Source organism: Protomyctophum parallelum (genome assembly GCF_964188405.1).
Source record: "Protomyctophum parallelum genome assembly, chromosome: 4".
NCBI lineage: Eukaryota > Metazoa > Chordata > Actinopteri > Myctophiformes > Myctophidae > Protomyctophum > Protomyctophum parallelum.
The window spans coordinates 24,301,984-24,329,232 of NC_139700.1; the positions used below are offsets into that span (position 1 = coordinate 24,301,984).

Consider the following 27,249-nt stretch of genomic DNA (forward strand, 5'->3'; position numbering starts at 1 on the left):
CTGCACGCACACACACACACACACACACACACACACACACACACACACACACACACACACACACACACACACACACACACACACACACACACACACACACACACACACACACACACACACACCAATAGTCCGCCACCCCAATAGTCTGACGTTACTGGTCGCCCAGTATTCATAAGATCCACACACACACACACGGACAACTGGCCACTAGGGACATGTGGCCACCTGCACAAACTGGCCACCTGGACGTGTCTGCACCTGGACAACTCGGCAACTACGGACATGTGGGCACCTGGACGGCTGGGCACCTGAACAACTAGGCACCTGGATGAGTGGCCACCTGGACCAGTGGGCACCTGAACAACTAGGCACCTGGATGAGTGGCCACCTGGACCAGTGGGCACCTGAACAACTAGGCACCTGGATGAGTGGCCACCTGGACCAGTGGGCATCTGGACAACTATCCACCTGGATGAGTGGCCACCTGGACCAGTGGACATCTGGACAACTATCCACCTGGATGAGTGTCCACCTGGACCAGTGGGCACCCGGACAACTATCCACCTGGATGACGTAGCTCTAGAGCTAGTTACTGTAATGGACAGACTGTGCTAGCCTAACTGTGTTCACTCCAGGGTTGAATGCCGATGAAATACATGTCTAGGATTTGTCAGGAGAATATTTCTTCACAAAGAGCCTCATCACGAGCCAGCAGAGGCATATATTGTGATAGCTCAAGGCGCAATAAATAGTATGATACAATTACAATTTACAATTTAGCAGATGCTGTAAATCCAGAGCGATTTACAGTAAGCAAGAACAACAAACATGGTAATACATCAAATACATGAAAAATAGTCATCAACACTCATACGTAAGCTTAAGAACCTCACAGTGGAATATCTATCTAATGAAACTTTAAGTGTATACACTATAGAGTGTTAGGTCTATAACATAAAGTGCTATTTAAGTTACAGAAGTTGAGCCTATGCATATATGCCCGTAGGAGGTCGAGGTTAGGGCAAGTACTACTGCAAGTGCTATGGACTAAGATGGAGTCTGAAGTTTTCAGACTAATGATACTAAGGTGGATGACAATATTACAGCTGCCTTGCTGTCAAATGTTTGTTTTTATGAACTGAGATGTTCAAATATTTTCTAATAATTACATCAGTGTTTCATATTGATGGTAATTGTCTTCATGAATATAATCAGAATTCAAACTGAAGAGAAAAGTACATTCATCTGAGGACCTATGGCCTGCAAACTTTGGAAGGCAGTCATAGCCAATTTGAATGGAATCTGGAAAATCTGAATCAAGAAAGAGTTTCGAGCTTCCCTTTATTTTTTTCATTATCCCTTTGTGACTCCAGCACCTCACTTAAGTTTTTTCAGCAGATGAGCAGGAGTTTGTAGGATTTGTAGGAGTAGTAGAAAATATTTTTTAAAGAAAAAAACGCAAACTGGTGGAAAATCTGGTCTGGCAAAAATGGCCAGTGCAGGGCCTATGTGGGAAGTATAGCTTTATGATCCAAGGAATCCAGGGGGAAACACATTTATGTTGTATAACCTACGGTTAGACCAAAACATGTTGCTGTTATAGTGGCACCATGAGGGGAAGTTAGGGGTTAATGGACTCTGATTCAAAAAATGCCTTCTAAATCCTGACCTAAGTTTTCTGAAAAAATTCAAATATTAATTCAACAATTACAAAGAAAAATGATGCTGCCAATATACTGTACATAGCAACAAGAGAAGAACCCCAGAATGGGTGAAGTGTCTTGTTTATAGGGACACCTGACACATTGCCAGTGGCGTGCACAGATAGACAACACCTGCCCTAGCCCTCTGGACAGCAATGTGCCCTTTTGAAGAAAAAAAAAAAGAAAAACGTGTGCAGTATGTGGCCCATGGTGACATTGATCAAGTCTTGATTAAAAAAAATCTTCTAATATATTAATTATGCCCCAGAATCTATAAATCTCACTATTAAGGCAACCACACGCTGCACAAGGTGCACTTTTTTCACTTGAGCACCAGCCCCTCTAAATGTCTGTGCACGCCACTGCACATTGCTGCAGCCAGAAATCAAACCTGGCATCTTCTGCTTCACAGCAGGGCTCTCTACCATTCAGCTAGGAATGGGTAGAGGAAATTATCAGCTTCAAATTTTTTGGCAGTCAGACAAAACAGATTGGGAGAGTTAATTTAACCATGCCTCCATGAGAGAGTAAAAATGCTAAATGGACACAAATAACAATGAAGAAAAAATTGGATTTTCCTGACAGATAATTCATCTAGAGATAGTCTATTAATTCCAATGTAATGGAATTAATAGACTATCTCTAGATTAATTATCCCTTCCATTTATATCCTGTCAATGACACAATTTGTGGTTGTATGACATTGAGTAATCTCAATGAAAAACACCCCATAATCTTTTTTTTTTAAAGATTTGTTTTGGCTTTTTGACTTTGTTGATAGTTGCAAGTAAAGATAGACAGGACAGAGGGAGAGAGAGAGAAGGGGAGAGACATGCAGCAAAGGTCATCATGAACGGGATTTGAACACATGCCACGCTGTCAGGCCAGAACCTATATGTGGCATGCGCCTGGACCACTAGGCCAGCGGGCACCCCAACACATCAATGTAAAACATGCCGCATATCAATGTAAAATGACAACCTTTTTTTACGTTTCATATAACCATGTACCCTATATCTTACCGATATCTGACCCGCTTGTATATTATGTATACATCTCACTCTACTCAGGCATACTTTTATATCTGACCTGTAGAATTTCACCCATCTTTATAAATGGGACAATCAAGTCATTATTACTTACTATTATTACGTTTTACTATTAACCACTAGTCCTCTAGTGTACATCTAAGAGTCATAGTAACACCTTTAAACCACAACTACTGCCGTAACTAAATACAAACACATTTCATGTCACTAATATTGTGGTCAACATCAACATGAGTGACATTTTCATATTGCAATACACCTCTAGTGACTAACACAGGTCGGATACTTTAAATGTCTATATTGTGTGCACTTGCATGCATGCAGCTATACATCAATGTAATTAAGGAAGCAGTATAACGGCATAGCAAGAGTGGGGGTTTCATTCTGTCAAAAGGCAGTCCGGTTTCAACGCCTAGTCATTATCCTGTCATCTGTGCTGCAGATTGTGTCCAAGGCGATCAGAGAAATAATAACAAACCAGAGGCAATACATCTGTTGTCTGGAGAGGAAGTGGAGAAGCAAAGCTTGTCTGATCTCATTTAGCCAGTGAGACCACAAGTTTCCCTTTCTTTCCCCCGCACACCCGATTACACCTGCTCTCTCAGGTTCCACTTCATTCATAGAGCTTGTTTGCCTACGCATGCAGAATGCATGCACACAAGGGAACACAAACAGAGCCATAAGGCCTCCTCTGCCTGATGGGCACAAGAGCCAATATGTGCATTTGTATTGACAGGAATTAATTGCTTCGTGGGTTGTGGGATTGAATTAGTTACGTGACATGTTTTCTAGTGGCACTGCGGCTTTGATTGCTGTATTTAATAGACCCCATTTCTCTCTGCAGCGATTTTAAAAGACAGTTGGTGTCTGTGGTTTCACAGCACTGGGTCCAGTCCACCACCTACATTCCCACTATGACGAGCCTTGATGAGTCTGTTTATTGACATACTGGAAATAAGAAATAAATTGGATTTATTTATTAGAACTGACCACATAGCTTGTCGATGCGTGTCCTGAGGGCTTGTATATCGTATGTCGTTTGTGTGTAGACAACATTTCAGGGCCCCCCGAATGCGAAATTGGGGTATTTTGGAGTACCCAGCCCCCACAAAAGAGAGGCAGGCAGACAGACAGACTAGTCGCTGAATTAATGCAGCCACTAGTAGCCAGTAGTGCACTAATGCAGTTTTACAGCACAATATTTCACAATGTGCTCTATAAAATGACAGTAAAGAGATGAGCAATACAAGAGTACAGCCACTAATAGTGCACTAAGTCAGTTATTTTTGGTGTAATTTTGGGGTTCCCAGCCCCCCAGAAAGAGATCTATCTATCTATCTTTCCACAGCTACCCCACAACACAGCAGGCACTGTCTGCAGTGCAGACAGCAGATCACAATGTTTTAACCATAATACTAGATATATAATAACTAAACATAAATAATCTCACTTGAATTGGATTGCAATACTTTACAATTTCTGTGCTGCAGCCCACCTGCAGCACGCACGCACGCACGCACGCACACACACACACACGTCTGAGCTACCTTAGTGCTGGGGATCGATGACTCTTCCAGTAAGTCATTAAGTGCAGTTATTTATATGAGGAGAAACTGGACAGAGAATGTGAATCCACACACACACACACACACACACACACACATTACCACCCAGACAGCCATGCCCACTGGCTAAATGAGTTTCCCCAATCAGTCAATATCGCAGTGCCGAGAAGGCAGTACTGCTGAGACAGCATTCACGCTCCGATAGAACATCTCAGCTAAGGTTGAAAGCAGGTGTGAAAGCCCATGTGCGCGCTGCGTGCCGTGTGCCGCGTGCCGTGACGCTGAGAGGGAACGAGATGGAAGGGGATGGAGGATGGAGGGGGTGTGTGAGCCAAAGTGTTTTGATTGTTTCTGTGATGTGATAAAAGTAGGATCCGGCTCGTCTGAGATGAGACATTTTAAGTGCAATATAAATGTGATTATAATGCATTATACACCCGACCTTTAAGTAAAGTGTTACCTGGCATTACGTGGTAATGCACTGTTCCACTGAGTTAATGCATTATGACCAGCACTTATTAAATTATTGTAAGTTATAATACTTCATAAACCTTTTTATACTGTAAGTTGTTATGCATAATTATAAACATTTATAATAAGTTATAATGCACAATGCATCATAATTCATAAATGTGGTTATAACGCATTATAGACCCGACCTTAACATAAGGTCGCTCCACCATTCCTGAATGCAGGTGAAGCGAGACCAAGGCCCTCATTTATCAATGTGACATTGGAGACTGCTGCAGCTGGAGAGTCAAGTCTCCCAACGTGGGTACTGTAATCTACAGCAGACAAACCCATGTTTTCCTGGAGTTATGTGCAATCTCCTCGTTTCGTCTCGTTTAAGGCTAAACCCGACACGTCACTCGAATGCCAAATGTACCGAGCCAGCGCAAGTGGGGACTGCATCCTTCATCGGGACTTGGGAGATTGGAAACCCAAGTCCCGGTCCCAGGAACCGGACCCAGTCAGCTCACCACCACCAGTACCACACACGTTAATGTTTGGCAAGGTGAGCCGTGGAGACTTTGTTTGGTCGTATTGCAGTTGTTTATGTCGCAAAAATGAGGGAGAGGCTTCATTTCACAGGGCGTGCCAGATTGATCACATCAACGCTACGACCAAAATTACGCAAGGATCAGCTATTTACGATCACTTCATAAATGCCTTGCCGAAAGGTGGAGTTTGCATGTTCTCCCCGTGTCCCATAGGGTAGGTACCCTCACAAAAAACATGCAGTAATACTGGTCTCTAAACTGCCTCCCCTTGGCCAGCCGGGGTGCCTGATGGAGGGGAAAGGAACTGGTTGGAATAACGTGTTCCTTCCACGCGCTACGTCCAACCAGGGAAACTTGGACACTTAGGCATGAAGGAAGCATGAGTTCAAATCTGTTGCTCTCCCCATGTCCCCCTTATATGGGGACTAGGTTGGCGGAGGGTGTGTAGAGCCCAGAATCACATTAGATAATTGACAGGGGTGAAAAATGGCCAGGTTTTCATCATAATAATTTCCGAGATTATCGATAGTCTCCCTGATAGTCTCCCAATGCCTGTTGGTTTGACAAACATTTATGTAGAACTATGTAGAAAAATAAAGAAAAAAAGACTAAATTGATGGCAAGTTGGCAACCATAACATAGGGCACTCTCTTTATTTGTTGATTTAATACAAATATAGAGAAAAATAAAAGAAATACATGAAGGAACTTAAGACAGTCCTCTCTACACACATCTATCACAGACGCCTACAGTAGAGACATGAGTTATTCACTGGAATTATTTGAAATAAACCAGAATCTACATTCCCCTTGTTGGTGTAGACTAGGGCTGCAATTATCGCTTTTTGTCTTAGCGATTACTCAAAGTGATGATATTTTTTAGATATATCAACAAATTCACGCAAAATAATTCCAACCAATGTTTAATATGGACAATCTCAGTCTGATTAAACACATTTTTATACTTTCTTGCACGAAGGTCTCGTGCCAAAATAGCGAACGTAGCCTAAATCTCAAAAAAATTATAGTTCAATTACCCTCCAATCGGCTTTATAAAAAAAATATCTTTTTATAATTGGTTAAATCAAATAGTACAATTTACTGCTGCACCCCTACTATACACGGCCCTTAGTGCAACTCAAGTGCGCTGCAACAGTGCTAAACATTATTATAGATAGCTTTTCATTTTGTATCTAGGAATTAAGTAAATAAATCGCAATAAAAAAAGGCACTAGCATGGAGGTACAGAAAAATCTAAAGTCGGCAGCAACGTGCCTTGACTGAAAGTCAAGCCTGCCTACGTCAATGTCCAACGTTTCTCTACATTACACAGAATGCTGACATTGCTGGAGTGCAAGTCAAATTACAGTTCGATTTTCACCTAGTATGGACTCACCATATGCTCACCGATCAATGGGTGCGTTTGATGATGGATTGACAAGCAGATACGCGCACGCACGCACGCACGCACACACACACACACACACACACACACACACACACACACACACACACACACACACACACACACACACACACACACACACACACACACACACACACACACACACACACACACACACACACACACACACACACACACACACACACACACACACACACACACACACACACACACACACACACACACACGTGGGGAGAAAATTAAGCTGTACAACAAAGAGAGGATGTGAGGAGGAAATGGACACTTTTAAATTAACTTTTTTTTCTTTTTACAATCATGCTAAAGGCATTTTGACGGACGACAAATATCCGTTTCTTCCTCTGCGTGAAACGTCATGTCTGTGTGAATACGCGGACGTGAAGGCCTTTGTCATAATCATCCTACCCTGCCGTCTGCTGCAGGCTTTAACAGACGAGTTCTGCCAAGAAGCCTGATTCTGATTGGCTGCGGAGAAATTGACCCTGATGGTATTTTACGGCGCAGAACTCGCGTTTCAATTAAAGAGAGAGAAAGAATAAAAGTTAGGAGCTAGTGGGGAATTAAAAAGTCTGAGAGCGTAAGATACGCAGCCATCCATATTTGTCACAGAAGTCTTCTTCAAGGTCACCTCTCTCCCGCAGATGTGAGAAGGGGAGGGAGAGAGAGGGAGGGAGGGAGAGAGACAGACACACACACACACATCATTTTGCTGTTAATCTATAAGGTGGGGAAGGCAGACACTGATGGTCAGTGACTGGTCTGGTGTCAGGGGGCGTGGCCCATGGATGATCCAGGCTCATTGTCTTCATAATCAGGTGGCTGTGGTCAGTGACTGGTCTGGTGTCAGGGGGCGTGGCCCATGGATGATCCAGGCTCATTGTCTTCATAATCCCGACGGTCCACAGGATCTCGTCTTGGCTGCGGCAGTCTGAAATAAAACATACAGTCCATATAAAAATATTTCTACTAGGGATGTTAATAGTTCATCGTTAATCGATAAAATCGCCATTAAGAAATTAGTCAATTAAACTCAACAGTTAATAATTAATCGTAATGAATTGAAAAGTCTGTGGTTCTATCATTGGGTGGTTTTCTGTGAATGTAACACTGTCGGCGTGTGTGCGTAGCCGAGGAACGCACATACAAAGATACCATTGCCTGGCCCTGTATCGTCAATGGTCAAATAAACATTTGATTACGGAATATAATATGTATTTTGTATTATTATTATTTTGTATCAGAATTTTTTATGTTAGACATTGAGGGAAATTAAGATTCGACGATAGTTTATTTTTTACAAAAACGCTAATATATCAACTAACCGGTTAATCGATTGATAAGCTTATCAAAATCAAATAATGCATTAATCGATAATTCCCATCCCTATATTTCTACCAATATACATGATTTCTTTCGACCTTTTAGTCTTTCAATCTTTCACTATAAACCCACAAAGACACCACGACACACATACAGTATGATATAATCAACACTTGCCAAATGTAATCAACACTTGCAAAAATGTAATCAGTTTCAATCAATGCGTGCCTTAAGCAGAAATCATCCATTCTGTTGGTTTTATATTAGCACTGCAGTGACAGAGATGAAGTGATTGCAGAGATTGCAGGGACCCGTCTGTAGCGATCTGAGCCAGTCTGATGGATTTCATTTCACTGGGGACAGTTTACACTAATCACAGCTCTAATTGGACAACCACGGTAAGGGTGACAGAGCACGGCTCCTCCCCAAGAGAGCAGAGACTGTGAGAGGCAGTCTCACTTGCTATTGCACAAGTTCTGTCAAATCACTCCCACTCACCCTTCCTTCCTTCCATACAGTAATTACAAAGTACTGTAGGAAAATGTGCCTCTGTTCACTGGACTCTAAATGTTCTGCATCTAAAGCAAATGTACAATAGGGAATGGTTTGCAAACATTCTGTACCCGAGGCACACCAACAGGTAATTCAAAATCTCAAGGCACATCTGTAGTCATAGCAAAAATGGCCAATCAACAAGTTGAACAAGTCAAGATTAGTGAACGACAGACGCACAGAAGTACAGGGATTTCACACATCTTAGGTTAGATTGCAATAATACACACGATCTACTATCACCCTAGTAGATTGGGTGAATACTAATGGTGGTTGTCACTAAATCCCAAGACACACCTGGACTTTCTCACTGCACATCATTGTGCCTCAGCACACCTCTTGGGAACTGCAGTAGGAACATAAATAATGTTATGAACTTCCACTGTAAAATCCTGAGTGTCAGTGTTCTTACACTCTTTTGGGTGTATATCTGTATTTCTATAATATTGACTGTTGTTTCCAAACGCGAAGGAGAAGTACGGTATAGGTCTTGCGTTGATGCGATAACAATACAGAGTTCCATGGGGAATGAATCGTCAAACAAGTGAAAATGTAATTGGGCTTGTACCCGGAGTGATTTTCTGGTTCAGAGCTGACAGCGTTATTGTATTACGAGGCTTGATGGAAAGTAAAACATCAGTGAGAACTGAACTACTGTATGAATCCAGTCAGTCACTCGTATTGACTGTCAATGAAGCAGTTACTAAGGGCCGATTCATACTCCTATTTTACCACTGTTTCGGCGCTGTAGTGCCGAAATGATTTCGGCTCGTCAGAAATTTTCAGTAGCACCGAAGAGCCGACTTTAGGACGGTACCCGCCCCCCCGAACCTCAAATGACGTCAAATTGTAGGCTCTACAGAGCCGAACCGACTTTTATTCGGCTCTAAAATAGGAGTATGAATCGGCCCTTACAATATACTGTAAACTGGTGTGAGATTACACATTCTATTTTTTTGCAGTTTTATCATTGCAGGGAGGGTTGTTGGAAATATGGAACATATTTGTCTATAAAGGGATTATGGATAGGCATAATGCTAAAATGTATAATTTTCCAGACAAGCACATTGAAAGCTTAAACTCTGAACAATGTGTTATTATGAAGCACTGAAAAAACTGTTGCGCCTTACTTTGTCCTTTTTTTCAAACTTGACTACCGGAGCGGTGGTCTCAAAAACAGAGGGAAACTTTACAGAAAAAGACTCACTGTATAAAAGATGAAGGAAAACTCCTTACAGTATATACTGTAGACATACAGTATCCATACAGTACAATACAGTATCCTATACTAGATGTCCAGATGTAGTATAGGATACAGTATCCTATACTGTATGTCCATGTCCATACAGTATAGGATACAGTATGCGGTGAATACGATTTTCACACTATTGGAGCATATCCAGGTATCTGAAAACATTATAGGTTAGAAATAAGCCATGTAGTAGCACACAGACAGAGATCCACCGTTTGTCTCTCAGACACCACCCTGGGCAAGACCTAAGCTGAAAAGACTGAAAAGCGGAAGTTGCGGGATTTTAGCGGAAGTGAAATCGTTGATGCTTTACAAATCAGTTTACATTCTCCGCGAATGAAACAAGTGTTGTGATTGGTCGGGAAAATATCGTATCCGGGGGAAATACATTTGACGGCTGTTCCGGAGGATACAACCGCCGATAGCTTATCTGCCTTAGGTTGTGACCAGGCTTTTCTTTTCGCAGATAAGTAAGCCTGGGACCGAGGCTACTCAGACACTGACTTGTAAACAAAGACACAAGACACAGATATAGCTAACGACCCATAGTCTGAAGGGATGCAACGCTCTGATTGGCTCAGAAGCACAGAGGCTTCCGTTTCAGTCTGAAACTACAAAATAAAATGCCCAAAAAAGCCATTTCACTCCCACTTCAAATGGTTAATAAATCTGTTTCAACTGCATCTGCTCCAGCATTTGGGACTTTTCTTCATTGTTCTGCTGCCCTCCATTCATTACAAACTAGTCCATATCTAGACATTATAATATATAATAGCAATGCTATGGGATCCAGACCATTACAAATAAAGCTGGTTTTAATGCTTCTGTTGCTCTCCATTAACATAAAATAAAGGCTAATGTTTGTCTGGCACTGCCAAGATTGATGGCAATTGGATGGTTTTCACTGAAGGTACTTTGTTGTCTGAAACAATCATTACACTTGCCAACTATATGAACAGAGCCAATCCTATAATGTGACTTTTTAATACCATTTAATGTTTAAATCAGACATGTTCCATTAGACGAGCATTCTCTTGTCTAAGTAATTTGTTAATGTTAAAGTGCTTATTAAGAAATACAACAAGAGATTTCACAAGAAGAATGGCTAGACGCCTGCTCTGAAGTGCATAAAGTAACAAACTCTAATTATTGGAGAGAATATCAATGTAACAATTGTAAGCAGATTTTTAAAGACTCCATTATTGACTGGTAGAGCAGGCACTACTCCTACAACTGAGTGCTGGCGGGAATGTGTCGAACAGATTGGTAATCATACGCATATCTTTTGGACGTGTCCTAAGCTACAGCAATTCTGGAATAATGTTTTTAATGACATTAACAGTGTTTGACACTCAGATACCACAATATTTCAAGACAGCTATTCTAGGAGTGGTGCCGACTGGGTTTGAAGGTAGGAAAAAGTTGTACCTCCTCCAGATACTGTTAACAGCGGCCAAAAAGACTATCACAATAAATTGGCTAGGAAAACAACCTCCAACCCACGAACAATGGCTGAATAAAGTAACAGAAATTAGAGACATGGAAGAAATTACTTATTTGGTGAGGCTACAAAATGAGCAATTTATTAAGAAATGGACGCCCTTCGCACGCATCGAGATTTAACATTACAAAGATGTATTTCTACAAAGAGATCATGAATGTTTAATGTGATATGATTGTACAATATGTGGGTAGATTGTGACAGTATTTATAAAAATATGTATGGTACGTTCTGTAACTCGCATATACTATTTATCATAATATTTGATTCCCCTCTTTCCTTTTCTTTATTTTTTTTATCTTTCATGTCCGTTGACTGAACTACTCGATCAGATCAGATGTTGTCTTTCATGTTTACATTTCTTCACTTTATTATTATTGTTAGTATTATTATTTATGATTATTATCATTATTTTTCAAATGTGTTACTTTCAATGTTGCTGCTGTCTCCTTGGGGAGACAATTTTGTACTGAGAACTGAATGATGCTATATGATGCTTGTATATAAAATGTATTGTCTACCCCGGCAATGACAATAAGTGCTTATTATAAGTTACAACCAATCTAATTGTCAATAAAGGTAATGACCAATAAATTGCACATAAATGTTGACGTCCGTTAAGAGTTGCTTTCTGGTGCCTACATCTTTTTGATGCCATGGCATGAATTGATTTGCAGTAGTACATATAATATACACAGCGTTTGATTCGTAAAAAAATAAGCACACAATCAAAAACAACTTATGTCTTAAACCCTATACCGGTACTTCTTTTAGCAACAAATACTGAAAATAACTGATCTACAAGCTCACAGTTAATACATTATAATAATAATGCCAGGGATCATGTGGTTAACACCCAGAGCGGCATAAACAGAGGTCTCCGTCCTATCAAATAGTAACGCTCGACACTCAGGACGGAGATTAATAAAAGGACGGAACTTTATTGATATCATAACAGAGCGCATCGCTCCACAGACTGGGAGCGCCTGTTGGGCAACATTCCATGTCATTTCTGGTTGGGACGTCATCCAAAATGTCCCCTTCCCCCCATTTTAATGGATGAGACCGAAAATCTTAAAACATGAATAACTCTTGATCTAAATCAATCCGTCCAATTCTAATCAAAGATTATGACGGTCCATCGTGTTCCCGTCGCTAGTCACGTTAGAATTAATCATACACAAGAAACACTTTCCTGGAGTTTTTATACTGTGTAATTTGTGTTTTTAGATATTTTTGTCATCTTCATGACCAAAATTTGTCATGAAAATTAGGTTTCACTTCCTTCCTGGACTACAAGTCCCACCTCCACGCAGCCTCCACAAGAAAGGGTAGTGCATCAAAGCATTATGGTCATTGTAGGAATTCAGCAATCCCTAGTCAAACACACAGAATTTCTGGCCATAGAGTGCAAATTTAAAATTGTGCTACTGTTAACTAATACAAATACTAATCATTCCCAGGACGTCTGGAGACATCTAGGGCACAAATTGGGTTAAAATTGAGTGACTGCAGGTTCTTTCAGCGGTGAAATGTCCATTTAATTCCCACGACACAGAAGCAGGGATAAAACATATCCCCACATCGATCAAAATGTATGACTATCAAAAGCAGATGCACGGATCCCCCCATCCTCCCCGGCAGCAACTCCAACCCTGCATATACAGTACGTTGCGAAGTTCAGCGACTGAAGACACATACAGTAAACATATATTCTACACTTCCATCTATTTCTGCTTCTGACACATGCTCCATCTTTCTAGCCCCTTCCTTATCCCTCTTGCTCCCGTCATTCCTCTTTCCCGTCAGACTTTTTCTTCATCATCATCAGAGGTTTTTTTTTTTTGTATGCAGTACACTGAGTACAGTCTCTGGCAGCAAGGCTAACGCATTCATTAACAGGCTTCAGCATCTCTCTGACTGCACACTTCCTAGAGGCTTCCTCTCCGACACGCGTCTGATGGCAGGAACAAAGTGCCGCTTCCTCTCCCATCACCAAGGACGAGGAGCACATCATCATCATCATCGTCGTCGCACAACACCTCACAACAAAACAGGGCACCTCATCAAATGAACATGCACATGCATATTACAGTACACACGCACACACACACCCCTCCACGATTAAGTGCTTGCTGATGGAGCGATTATTTGGACCCACTGTTCTATTACGCCATTACAAATCAGTTAATTGGAAACTTAATCAATTAAGTGTCCAATGCCTCAGATATGAGTGTTTGGGGTGAAACGGCAATTTCAGGTCTCATCTGCAGTCAAAAAGAAAGAAAACAAAAGGAAATGTAATTACAAATATATTTATATGCCATAACGTGAGCAGGGCAGCCCCCGTGGAGACAAATTAACTATTTATATTCAGATGGTCTTCTCTAAGCCTTAGGACACATGGATGTAATAAGTTATTTATTGCACCCATAGGGAAAGGGACGTTACTTGCGGAGAGAGAGAGGGAGAGCGCTTCAACATGCAACAAAATGTCAGCAAGAGGGGGAAATATTAAAACCCCTCCTCTATCCTCTATTTCTGTCTGTCGACATCTTCTGTGGCCTAAATAGATGAGCTGTGTGTAAGTGTATGGCTGTGTGTGTGTGTGTGTGTGTGTGTGTGTGTGTGTGTGTGTGTGTGTGTGTGAGAGAGATATTTTAGCGTGTTTCTGAGGACTTTCCTAATTCTTACCAGCCATGACTTATTCATAGGCTTTAATGCAGTCAATATATTATTGATCAGGACCAATCAGAGCTTCCTCCCCTTGGCAGACACTGAGGCAGTGACCGTGGCCTGTGGACAGGGGCCAAGCTGGACTGAAAAGCCCACTGAGCTCACAGAGGTCACAGAGCTCCCTGTCTGGGATCAGTGAACAATATCAGCTGGGCTCTGGGGTGATGGATCGACATGTGCCTCAGTGTGGGGGCGTTTGTGAGCTTGTGTGTGCAAGTGAATATAATTATGTATAAAATAAATTATAGATATGTAGAGAGAAAAGAGAGACAGGGATGAAGAAGTTGGAAAGGATTAAGAGAGTATAGAACTAAGCTAATCTTACTAATGTCTTCCATCTGGGTAAAAGAGAAAGTTTCTCCAATAGCCCTGAAATGAGCCCATCTCTCACAGAAGAAAACTAAAACTTTTGGCTCCACGGAAAAACCAGGAGGAAGCAAAGCATTACATTGCCTCCTAGATCCTCTCTCTCTCTCTCTCTCTCTCATAGATGGAGGAGGGAGGGGTCCTTGCCCTGATTAAGTTTGAATTCCCTACTCTTGGCAGAGAAACCTCTGGGCTCATAAGTCATCGCACGGAAGCCCTCATCCCATCACACTGCTGGCTCTCCGGCTCCATCCGGCCTCGTTGCCATGAGGATAATCATACTGCAGTGACATGTTGAATGTGGCTAAAGAGGATGGGGGGAGGGGGGCATGTTCCATGTACTGGACATGTGTCTCTTTTTCACTACAAGATACACATCTTCTCAACAGAAACAGAGCACACCTATATCTGCCAGAATTGCTTAGCTTAACGAGCTACTGTACAACTCACTCATATTTCAGAGAACTGGGGTGATGTTAACACCTGCCTAACACCTTAAGTTGTGGTTCTGGTTCAGGTTTACCCTTCGTAGTCCAAAAGAGCCAGTAGTCTATCACATGCGCTGCCATATCCACATTACTCAAGCCCTCGAGGCCTTTTGAGGTTTGAACTAATGAGAGCTGGTCCCTAATGGTTATTGATAGACCCAGAGAGGATAGACTCTCGTCCTTGTCCTCAGTGAAGCGGAGCAGCCACCTAATGAAGTAAAACTTGTCACTTTTTGGGGATGATTTAACACTACAAACAGCTTTGAAAAGGGAGATGACCGAGAGTGATAGGAGGACAGCGAACAAGCGAGATGAGAGAGAAGTGAGCACTGATGGAGAGAGGGTGGGAAGCAAGAGACATAGTGATGAGAGGGGGGGGACAGATGATGGTCCATCATAGAAGTAAAACAGTATGTACTGTATGGTATGATGGGTAATTATTAAATAGACAAAGCTGACTAACGTTCTGCTGGATCTAAATGTATATTGTCCTGCCATCTAGCTTCATCTCAGTCGGCGAAGGCAAGCAAGCCCCTCTCCTCTCAGTGAATGCAAGCCCCTCTCCTCTCAGTGAATTCCCTCGCCCATCTCCTTTCATCTGACAGCCACTCTAGAAATGTGTAATTTAGAAATGGTCTCTGCACACATCTTTTATTGACAGCCCCCCCAACCCCCACTGTGATACGTAGAAACTCTGCTCTGCAACAATCCTGCCAACTAGAATCTGAGATGTGGCTATATCGGAAAGATGGGAGGAGCGCCTTTTTGAGTCAAAGAGAGAATATTACCCAGCCTCCTAGAGAACGAATACATTCAGAAAAAACAGAGAAGAGAAAATGCCTGCTTCTTAATTCTCTACCGTGAAGACAGAAATTTTTTGTTTACACTTTCAAAAAACTACTTTATGGGCTTGACAGGACAGCCAATACATTTGGATATTCCTGTCTTACCTGCTGTCCTAATAAATATTTGTACTCTGGCTATTGGTGTGTGCGGCCACCTTCTTGTTTATTCAAGATCTCCTCTACAGCCAATACATCCAAACAGAAATCTGATTGCATTAAACAACATTAAACTCACATTGAAGCTCACTTTGCCACTCAATTTGTTCTATAGGCAATCTGGTGAGGTTAACATTATACTTGGTTTCAATACTTACTAGAGGCAAGAAATGAAGAATGATTTAAGTCTAAAGACTAAAATGTTACATTTTCACCTGGTTCTCTTGAGGGAAGAGACCATTAGTTTAGCTATGGTTTGGTTTCTTGTGAGAGTATTATGACTGTGATATCATTTGCTAAGGCTAACAGATGAAAATGTAAACTGACAAAATCAGCAAATAAAAATGCATATCATTTTGAAGTTTAATTGTATAGCCCTCGTCCAGCTATACGTGTTGCTCACTCACTTAAAGGTATATTCAGTGATTTCACTTAATTCAAATATTTATTATTTTGTTTTGTTGTGATAATCCTCCCTACTATAGAGTGTGCTGACCATATAAGGAGTTCCTCCCCGTCCCCAGTTAACCCGTGGGGTCAGGCTTGGCTAGGTGGCCCAGCCTTCATCCAATCAGGATAGAGAGGGGCCTTCCGCCAATCATGATCGAGCGGGGGTGGGCTTTGGTGTGCGTGCTGTTGGCCTGTTGCATGTCCCCCCACTGTAGTGTGTGCATGTGCACATATTTACCGGGGCATTGCTATTTATCCTTGAGTTGTAAGTGTGTATAAAATTCTTACAATTTGTTAAATTTGTTATCCCCAAATATAAGATGGAAAGGTTTTCACTTTAATGGTTTTATACTTTAAATGCAAAAGTTTCTGTATACAAAACATTGACTTTAATACATATTCAGTGGTCAACTATTTATTTTTGTGGCACTAAATAGCAGACTATTTTGGCTGCTGTGGTGGTTGCTGAGTAACTGAGAATGCTGCTGTTGCTAGAGGGCACAAACGTCCATGAGTGAGTGAGTGAGTGACAACACATGGCCCAAAACTGCTGTAGGAAAAACATAAGCACAAGAGAGGCACTTAGAGAACACCTTCGGGCTTCAGGATACAAATTCGAACATGGTCCTGCATACAAACGAGTGTATACTCTACAGAAGTTTGTTTAAGCCCCACAGCAGTTTGCTAGCCCTGAATTTAGCAAACTTTAAGAGGTCTACATGCATTATAACAACATCAAAGCTCAATAACGCCTTGGGCTTTCTTTTATTTGCTAAAGAGAAATAGGACTCAAGTGGGGACAGATATTAGTTTGAAAGTGACTCTCCAGCTAACACAGCAAAACTCTGTCTTTCAAATACCAATGTCTTTTATATTTTTTCCCATCAAGGCAAAACTTTTGATGCATTTTCAGACTGTTGTGCACAGTGCAGTTATGTCCCATTTATACTTGGTTGCTCGTTTGATGGATAGACTGCGAATGCAAACTCTCCATAACATTTTGTGTTTGGCTGGCACTTTTGATTACATAATATTGTTGCGCCTAATTCAGAATAATATATTCACATAACGGTAGTTGATGGAAATGCACATTGATTCCATTATAATATTTTGGCTCTGGGTTAAGACTTAATACAGACTTATAGCATGTGATGTAGACAGCACTAGAATTGCATTGTATGTAGTCATAGCACTTTATAGTATATAAGTATAGTATAGTTTATATGTAGTTTCATTATATAGATTCCACTGTTACGCATGTTTCTTGAATACTACTTTTTATGTATGTGATGTATTGCCATGATTTTTGTTCTTGCCTAATGTAAATCGCTCTGGATTAAGAGCGTCTGCTAAATGCCTAAATTGTAAAATGAAAAGAGGTTTTCAATCTCAACGTGACTTCCTAGTTATAGAGCTTATAATGTATATTGGCATTTTCTTTTGCCAAACCTTTGGAGATTCACTAAGAATTTGTGTGACTCTAACTAACCTATTGATGTGACGATGGAAGACAGCACTAGAATAGTTAACAAAGGTTGTGTGACTTGCTATGAAACGTGTTGCCGTGTTCCGTTTCATGCATGTAGGTAAATGCTACAGTATATGTCAAAGCAGTCCATTGCCAGAGTTTAGATTAGACAGTTGAGATCAGCGGATTGCAAGTGGAATAAAAAAAAGAGTACGAAATGAATGAAATGGGTGGATAGAAAGGAGTAAAGGAGTGGGTGGGTAGTGAGAGTGAAAGAGTCCCTGCGACGTGTTGTGTGCTTGTATATCGCCTGTTTTTAATTAAGCATAAATCACCCTTTAGGCTAGGGCCTAGGAGGGTCAACGTGTGCAAAACATTCAGTGAGCCAGGGGAACATTGCAGCGGTCGAGGCCAATGTGTTGCCGCCGTATCTCTCGCCTTCGGTTTGCTTTTGATATTAGGTTTATTTTCCGAAATGGCCTGGTCGTTAACTTTCACAAAAAAATAAAGAGAATTAAATAAACAAAAAATAAGTTTTCTCTGATTAAGAGTTTAGAAACAAAACAAACAGTTTTATCTCTAGAGCAATTCTGCCTTTGAGAAATATTCATCAGCAAAATGCCAAACTACAAATAGGGAATGAAACAAAGCTGCCAATTTGTTCCACTGTAATGCTAGAGAGAGAGAGGGGGGGTGGGGGGGGTGATACACACACTTATGGTCTAATCAGTGTCTACACAGGCCTAAGAGCTCCATTATACAATAGTAATCTTTCACTTTGAACGATAGCAGTCTTCTAAAGCAGGGGTTCTCAATGTTTTAGGCTGGGGACCCCATGTCTCTTAATTTCCATTTTCCAACCATTCAGTTGCCAAAAAATAAATAAATCGGTAGAATGGCTCATATACATATATATATATACACATATATATATATATGAGACATTCTACCAAATTGGTTCAAATTACAGTCCCACAAGGAAAGATATATATTTTTTAAACAATTAAGTAGTCAGACGTTACACGTGTACAAATATCATCTTATGATCCATTTAATCACAATGCATTTATTGAGATAGAACAAAATTTTACATAAAGAAATATACTTTATATGTTACTTTCTATTGGGAGGTGGCTGTCCCAACCTCTAACTCCTACATTTCATTTCATGAAAATATCTAAATGATTTGTCGTATTATTAAATGTTGGTTTTAAATAAATCGTATTGATTTATCTTAAAGGGAAGTTGAAATATGTAGATTTATTTTGTAAATTTTCTTTAAATTCAAAAGCTTTATATAAAAAAGCTGTTTTCATGTCACTACTGAAATACAAAGTGTTTTAGTCCATAGATTGAGCCTAGTTTGAGTGACAGTTTTAGCCACATCCCCACACTCTTCACCAAGAAGTGACATATACTTCATGTTCATAATGGTGAGTAGCTTGTTTTCTTCAGTCTGAAATTAATGTCTTCCAAAGTCTGAAAATCAGTGTGTGGTTTTAAGGATTGTCACTACCGAACACATCATTTCTTCTTAAATTATAATGTGATTTTTTTATCCATGTACATCAGTTTAAAGCTGTTTTTGCTAGCCATGTTTTGCCTAGCATTGTAGAGTTAGCTAAAGACTAGATCAAATTGTCCCTACCGTAACAGTCACTACCGAAACATTACAATCATTATTACAACATTATGGTTCGGTAGTGACATAATTGTTTCGGTAGTGACACAATCGGATGTTCATGATTTAAATCTTTGAGACATTAATGTACATTTCATCATGTGGTCCAAAATACCAAAACAAAATGTATAAAGTGTGGCAGAGAGAGACAGACTGAGAATGCAGGCAAAGGAGATGGAGTGGTTTGTTGGGCTTCCACATGACCTAGCGCCCAAGGTGATCAGGCAGTAGTAGTAGTTATTGACTTCCAGAGCTTGAGCAAATGTAAAGCATCTTATGAGTTAATATTTAGAAAAATAGGTTTAGTGACTATGGCACCGCATTGTAGAGAGAGAGAGAGAGAGAGAGAGAGAGAGAGAGAGAGAGAGAGAGAGAGAGAGAGAGAGAGAGTTTTTGGGGTTCCCCCCAGATGACAGTGAAGTGACAAGTTAAGGTATTTTAATACCTCAACACCTCACATCCCAACTAAGGGAAGTTAAAAATATATTATGTTGGGGGGTCCACAGTTCAAAAATTATGATGTTGGGGGGGTCCACAGTTCAAAATATGATTATTATGAGGGGTCATGGCCTGAAAAGGCTGAGAATCACTACTCTAAGTATCACCAGGAACTTTCACAAAGGGTCACCTGCCCCAGAAAGCGTGTGAATCAGTTCATGTGGGAAGTGAGGACATGGTAAACAACACAGAAGAGTAAATGCTTCAAGGATAGAGGAAAAAGGTCCAGACATTTCTCAACATGACCTTTGGCGTACACAGCATCATATTTATCACAGCAAAATGGAAGGGGTGAGGATAAATCCGTTTCATCGCTCAGATTTACAGCCTCAAGCGACCCCCGATTCAGGCTCATGCATGTGCATGCCATTACAGTATGTACATCATGAAATGTGTTCCACTCCTTCAAAAAGGTCACATGCACTGCATGCAATTTATGCATTAATTATCTGGAGGATGGTTCCGCCACTTGCATGCAGAGTGTAAACTGAAATTCAGTGGTGTGGATTAAAACACAACACTTCTGTTCACCCAATTAGAATAATCGCACATGCGGATTTAGGTGTGAAAAAATGTGCCGTCGTCCCACCATGGGCTAATTTCTTGTACACTTTGCTCACTAATCATTTAGAGGAATTCATGTAAACCCATTGAGATAAGAGCATTAACCACTGTAAAACAGTCAATCACACATTGGCTCATTTAGTGATTTTACAATTGCTTTTGCCACAGGGTCAATTTAGAAATTAATGGGGGGGGGGGTCCCTGAAATAAAACTGCTCATTAATTAACAGTGTGACACACAGAACCCCAGTCGTTCCATGCTTCGGGGGATGTACATGAAATGTCATTAAGGGAAGACAAAATGAAAAGGAAGTAAACACCTCAAAGGCTTTCTTGACTGAGCTGCAAGTTGACAATAAACAATGACAGAGCACTTAGCCCACCCCCGGATAAGAACAGTGCTACTAGCCATGTGGTCTGCTTCCGACAGTCGTTACACTCCAATTAGTCAGCACTTAAAGAATAATGGATGTCTTTTAGAACAGCCCATGGAAGAGAGGAAAGAAGTGATAATGAAAGCAACAGTTTAATGACTAGAACCAGAATGAATACGAGTAGAGACTGATGAAATGAATTAAGATTAGTCAGAGGGAAATTGGTTCATCATGTGCCAAATACAGTATACAGTATACTATACCAGTAAGACGCCCTGAGGGTGAGAAGCGACCTAAAGGGCGAGGTCTCGTGCACGCATCCACCTGGCAGACTGCTGGGTGAGCGCTGGCACGGGGGGTCAGATCAACATATGGAATGAATTCTGTACTAGCTATATATGGAGCATGTCTTGAGTGTATAGGGTTGGATGAGGTCAGATCAACATATGAAAGGTCAGAACAGGTCAGCTCCATATATGGAGATCTAAGGGTGGCAGAACAGGTCAGTTCCATATATGCAGATCTAGGTGATGATCCAGTCTTCTCAACGTATGGCTATCCAGGGTTTGATGCGGTCAGTGTTGTGATCTTCATATATGGAGATGGCCATATATGGAGCGTGTCACAGGCGTGACAGACTGACGAACATATATGGTGGCGTAACATGTCACGAGGCGTGATGGACTGACAACCATATATAGAGGCGGGACACACGGATCAATGGACAGATGGATTGACAGGTTTTGCAGGTTTTCATAGTAATCTGCGACCTACAGTCGGACAAATGGAGCACATCATAGGTTTTCCTCTGCAGTTATCTACTTGACATAGTGTGTTCGCTGCTAGCGGGAATCATTCTGTGGTTTCTCTGTGACACTCAACTAGCACAGAGACACTTTACTTTTCCTTTCCAAGTATATTATCTTGAAACACATCCCAGCTTTAAAAGGCACACCATTCATCCTCACGACCTCACCCACTACTGCTGCTTTCTGTAGTACATAGCACTTCCTTGAAGTTTAGAACTCAAGGCCAGAAGTGCAAGAGTTAGGCAGATTCACTTGAATGCGTCTTTCTATCTTAAGCCTGCCGATGAAAACACAAAATGCATCAGTTGCTTACAGTGGATATTCTCTGTAGTTCCTTCTCTTTACAGTAGGGCTGCAGCTATCGATAATTCTTAACAACTATTCTGTTGATTACTTCTTAGATTAAGTGAATAATTGAGAAGCAGGATTTTGAATTATTTTGTAATAAATCGCTGTGAAAACGTGACAATGCTTTTTCGCGGCGTGTAGTAGATTTGCATTTTTCTTTTTTTTTACCATTTATTTGATTTAAATTGATTATTTGTATTACGGTACTTTGATTACTGTTGCAATAGCCCTACTTTACAGTCCTGCCTCTTTCCCTCATCATATATCACTGCCCTCCGCTGTCCACACAATCCTGTGTGCTGCCCCTCTTCCTCCTCTCTGTCCCTCCTTCCATGTCTTCCCATGTTCCTCTGTGTAGGAGCCATCAATCCCAGCCTGTCGGTGGAAACCCTTCCTGCATAGCTGGTCACATGAGCTTTGCGCTGGCATTGTCCCACAAGCCTTTATGAAGACTGACTGGTCACAGCGGTGCCCACACACTTGGCAGGCTGGCGCCTGCTTGTCCCCTCTGCCCCACCGCCAGCCCTTCCACCCCCATCGGCTCCAACTGTCACAATCCTGGCGCCATGTCCCTCAGAGAATCGCCCAGGTGGTGTCCCGGAATGCTGTGGGACACGCTCGGGAATTTCGAGCCTTTTTAACAAATACTGCAATGACTCTTCTTCTGTCTCCAATCCTCTCTTCTCCATCATGGATGAAGGTACAGAAGAGGCACTGGCACATATGGCCAAAGAAGACGAGATCCAGGGAAAAAAAAAGAAAGTGTGTACAGTGTGTCTGTGTGTGAGCGCGCCTGCAACATGGAGACAGAACTCGAGAACAGCCTGGCTATTAGGCAAAGCCTTCTGTCATCTGAATACTCCCCCCCCCCCTGTCATGTCATCAAGCCGCCTGTGTGAAGGACACTGACAGACAGCCCACAAAGTGTAGGCATCAGCCTGTCACAACTCTCATTCCACCTGAGAAAAGTCTCATACACCCATCATCCCAGTCTTCCACATTTCTTCCAGGGTGACACCACAAAGGCACATTTCCACTTTTCGCGAAAACAAACAAGGTAATACAAAAAAAACATTCCGAACATTCCGCCATATAGAATCTAACCGGAAACCATTTCTGGCAGAACGTTCCGTCATATAAGCTGATTTCTTTCCTTTTTTTTTTGCTTGGCCTTTCCTTCTTCAGTGATCCTAGGCCAGTTTTGCGTGTGCGCACTGCCGTTCACTTCTTGTATACAGGCGGACTAAAAAGCTGAATAACTTAATCTACGGAGCATGGTTTTGACCTCGCTAGCATTGACGCTAATTATTTAGCATCTAAAATGGACGCCCAAACCGGACGTGCATCACACTAAAACCAAGTAGATCCGGGTCGGCAGTCAAGCGTTGGCACTTGCGTCCACCAGGTGGCAGTGATACGGTTAAGATACATTTTTGGGCTTTTATGCCTTTATTGATAGGACAGTAGGGTGACAGGAAATGGGGAGAGACGCAGCAAAGGTCGTCGGGATTGGGATTGGCAACACGCCGTCAGGCTGGGTGCGAATCCCAGACACCAGCTGCCCGTGCCACGGGCAAGAGGACTAATGTATTTAGGCTTCAGAGCCACATGCATAAATTAAGCGTTTGACTTTATTGGTAGAATGTGTTGGTCGGATACAGAAAATTGCTCTCTATTTACGGTGTGCACGCAACTAAGCCTAACTCAGGCTTAGGTGCCGTACATCAACCCTATAAAAAAACAGTCATACTGTAGGGCACTGACAGCTCCCCAGTGCAACCTGACCATTAAACTTTTATGTGTACTAATGCATCTATAAAACATCTGTCATAAAGGTCTGCCCACTCCTGGTTTTAGATATGTCCCTCTAAAATATTCTATCACAAGTCAAGACAGAAACCAATTTCACTGTTTTGACATTCAGCACAAAACAATCTACATCCCTCCGTGCACACAGGTCACAAAACTATCACATATCAAGCTTTTATTTGGCCTTGGTGGGAGGGTAATAATACCAGACTGTACTGTACCAGATGAGCAATCTGTCAACTTTCAACTAGGGCTGGGCAATATGGACAAAATCTAATATATATATATTTTTTACCTGCTCTTAACCAGAGTTAGAGAGTGTCAAGGTTGGCATCATGCTAACTGCAAAGAACACTGAGGTCATAAGTTAACCTATAACATCTCCCGAGAACATCCTCCCCTAGCAATAGGAAGCAATGCTCTAATAGAGGTAAGTAACTTTAAATAAAAATACCTGCCAGGCGCATAGCATGGGTCAACTGCACAGAGGAGGGCCTTAAAGTGAGGAAAGCACTCGTATAGAGAGCTCTTGGTGGTGTGGCAATCCAACCATTTTGGCAGTGGATATTTTTGGCTTTTAGGCTTAGTAAACAACAATTGTACAGGGCATTATAGACTTGGCTGACTGACATGATACCAATAGTCAGAATAAATAAATAAATTATACTTTCAGAATTATGGCGTTTAAAAATGTATGAATCATTTTCAACAATCATACATCAAATTATTGTGATTAGACGATCATAATCTTAAAAATAGCACATTTACAAGCTCTCAATGTGTGCTGTGAGCTTGTAGATTGGCTATTGGCTAAAGCGGTTTGGTGTAGACTAGAGGGGGAAAATAACGACCCCTGTCATATCTTGTTGGTCTAAATATTAAGGCATAGCGACAATTATAGCTCAACAAACATCCATACCGCACGATCGATCAAACTTCAGGAACGCCCCAGACATGTAAACACGGTGCCCACGAGAAAACAAAGACATCAGCTATTCAGGCATTCACTTCTCCCATCAAAAAAAATAATGGAGGAAGAAACAGTTGAAAAATGGCCTTGGCATATATATGAGCAGGACTTGAGCATGTAGAGCACATGCTAAATCTCCCGTTAGAATCTCTGGGGTGATTAAATTGCCCCTCCCCATTATCTCCCTACAAAGCCAATACAGATGTTCAACTGAAAGGCACATGGCTCCGCAATAACATATTCATCTCCGCGGCGACAGCACCTGTCACAGGGGGCTGTTGATTTAAACACGACCAACCAACACAACCTTCTCCACTCACTGGAGGAATAGATTAGTGGGGGGATGGAAAGGAGGAAATGGGGGGGGGGGGGGGGGGGGGGGTCATAGAGTCCTGATATCTAACCCAATAACCCGGTGCTGTGATGTGTCACTGCCTCTAGCGTTGGTAACACTATCTCATAGTGGAATGGGGTGGGCGGGGCTGTCAGTGGCATCCATAAATGTGCACGTGCGTGTGCCTAGTTGCTCTGGTTCTCTTGTATCAGTGTTGACAGTTCATACCCAGGGGCCCAAGGTCTGATAAGGCACTGATTCATAACCCTTTTCTTTATCTGCACTGTGAAATCCGGAGTGTTCATTTAAACTCGTTCCATTTGTACACCCTCAGAGTTCAATGAACACTCAGGTTTTTACTATGTAGTGACTAATAATGCTCTTCTACAGAGAAAGAATCACACATATAATGTTACCCCAAGGATAGCTTCGCTGTAGTGTGTGTGTATGTGTTAGTGCATACCTATATACGTGTGCTTAAAGGGGAGAAAGAAAGAGGCGGCGAGGTACAGAGAGATGGGCTACTATGCAAGCATCTTTCTTTCTGTCTGTGTGGAGGAACATCTTATTTGCATAGAACTATACAGTATACACGTGCATGACGTGTCTTTTGTGTGTGGTTTAAAGATGAATAATGGGTGTTTATTCAGTCAGTGTGGCATTTTGGGTGCATGTGTGTGCACGCCACTCACTTGCAGTGCATGCCATGATGTTGTGGGGCATTGAGTTTACCTCCAGAGAGTCATAATGTATTATGTGACTAGACCACCTAGCGGGAGGGAGATAGGGGGAAATATAGATACAGGTGGAGAGAGACAGACAGAGATATGGGGGAGAGAGGAGAGAGGAAAGAAAGAGAGATGGAGGCTGTAGATAGATACATAGTGAGAGAGAGAGGGGAAAGATATGGAGACCAGAGAGGTGAATACATACATACATAGAGAGAAAGAGTTACATAGAAAAAGTTGGGATGGGGAGACAAGACAAGGAAAGAATGTGCATTATGTTATGAAATTAAATAAATCCAGCGAAGCAATTTACCATTTGTAAATGATGTACAAATACAATTCACAGTTAATGTTCCTGTGCCATGCTGTGTCTGTTCTTGTCAAGTGTTCTAGTGAGTGCAAACAAACATTCTTGCATCAGGTATAATTTAATTGAGCAACTCAATTAGGGATGAAACTTGCGGTTGCTTGACTAGCAGGTGCCATGAACAGGCCACTGGATGATGGAGGACTGAAGTAGACAATGTACCGTAACTATTTGACAGACCAGCAACTAAGTAAGTAACACTCGAAGGAAATGGGCAAACATCTGCATTCGGGAGGCAACAGTCTTGCGTTCTCCAAAGCCACCAGTCTTGCTCACACACTATCTAAAGCCTCAGTCATACTGTACTTTGTGCACTGAAAATAGCAGATATACAAGCTCATAACACCTGTGAGCTTGTAGACTGGCTATTTTTGGTGAGGTCACACTCCACTATCTCACCACTGTTCTGCCTTGTCACCCCCCCACACACATGCACACTTCAAAATAAAAGCTCCTTCAAAATAACATTGTAGCGCTGGGGGCTATTTGGTTACATATTCTTGGCAGTAAATGAGTTTTAATGTGCAAAGTTCAGTTTTCCCCATCCCTCTGTATCCCCCCCATACCCCCCGCACGCGTGCACGTGCACAACCCCCCCCCCCCCCCCACCCACCCCTTCCCGGGGAGAATACTGTAATTAACACATTTTGGACTTATTTACTGTAACTATTATTATTATTATTCACATCCTGTCTGCTGAAAGAACAGACAAACAGTGGGTGTTGTGACAATGAGATGGCACTTCTAAACTAATCTGGATGGCTTGTTTTAATGAGCAGGTGCAGAAAAAGGAAAATTATTACAAAGTAGTAATAAGACTGCTGCAGAGATGACGAGTGGGCCTCACGACGACGCACGATACGATCTGTGAA

At 41.7% G+C, this 27,249-nt stretch overlaps 1 protein-coding gene across 2 annotated transcripts in view; it reads right to left on the bottom strand.

The window, feature by feature from the left end:
• Positions 1–5,937: 5,937 nt before the first annotated feature.
• The window catches only part of trim44 (tripartite motif containing 44), a 66,610-nt gene continuing 45,298 nt past the window's right edge, over positions 5,938–27,249 (bottom strand). For both annotated transcript variants that reach the window (XM_083764209.1, XM_083764208.1), the window contains exon 6: positions 5,938–7,689. In XM_083764209.1, the coding sequence (XP_083620335.1) occupies positions 7,605–7,689 (85 nt within the window). In that variant the 3' untranslated portion in view covers positions 5,938–7,604. The remainder of the gene's footprint in view (positions 7,690–27,249) is intronic.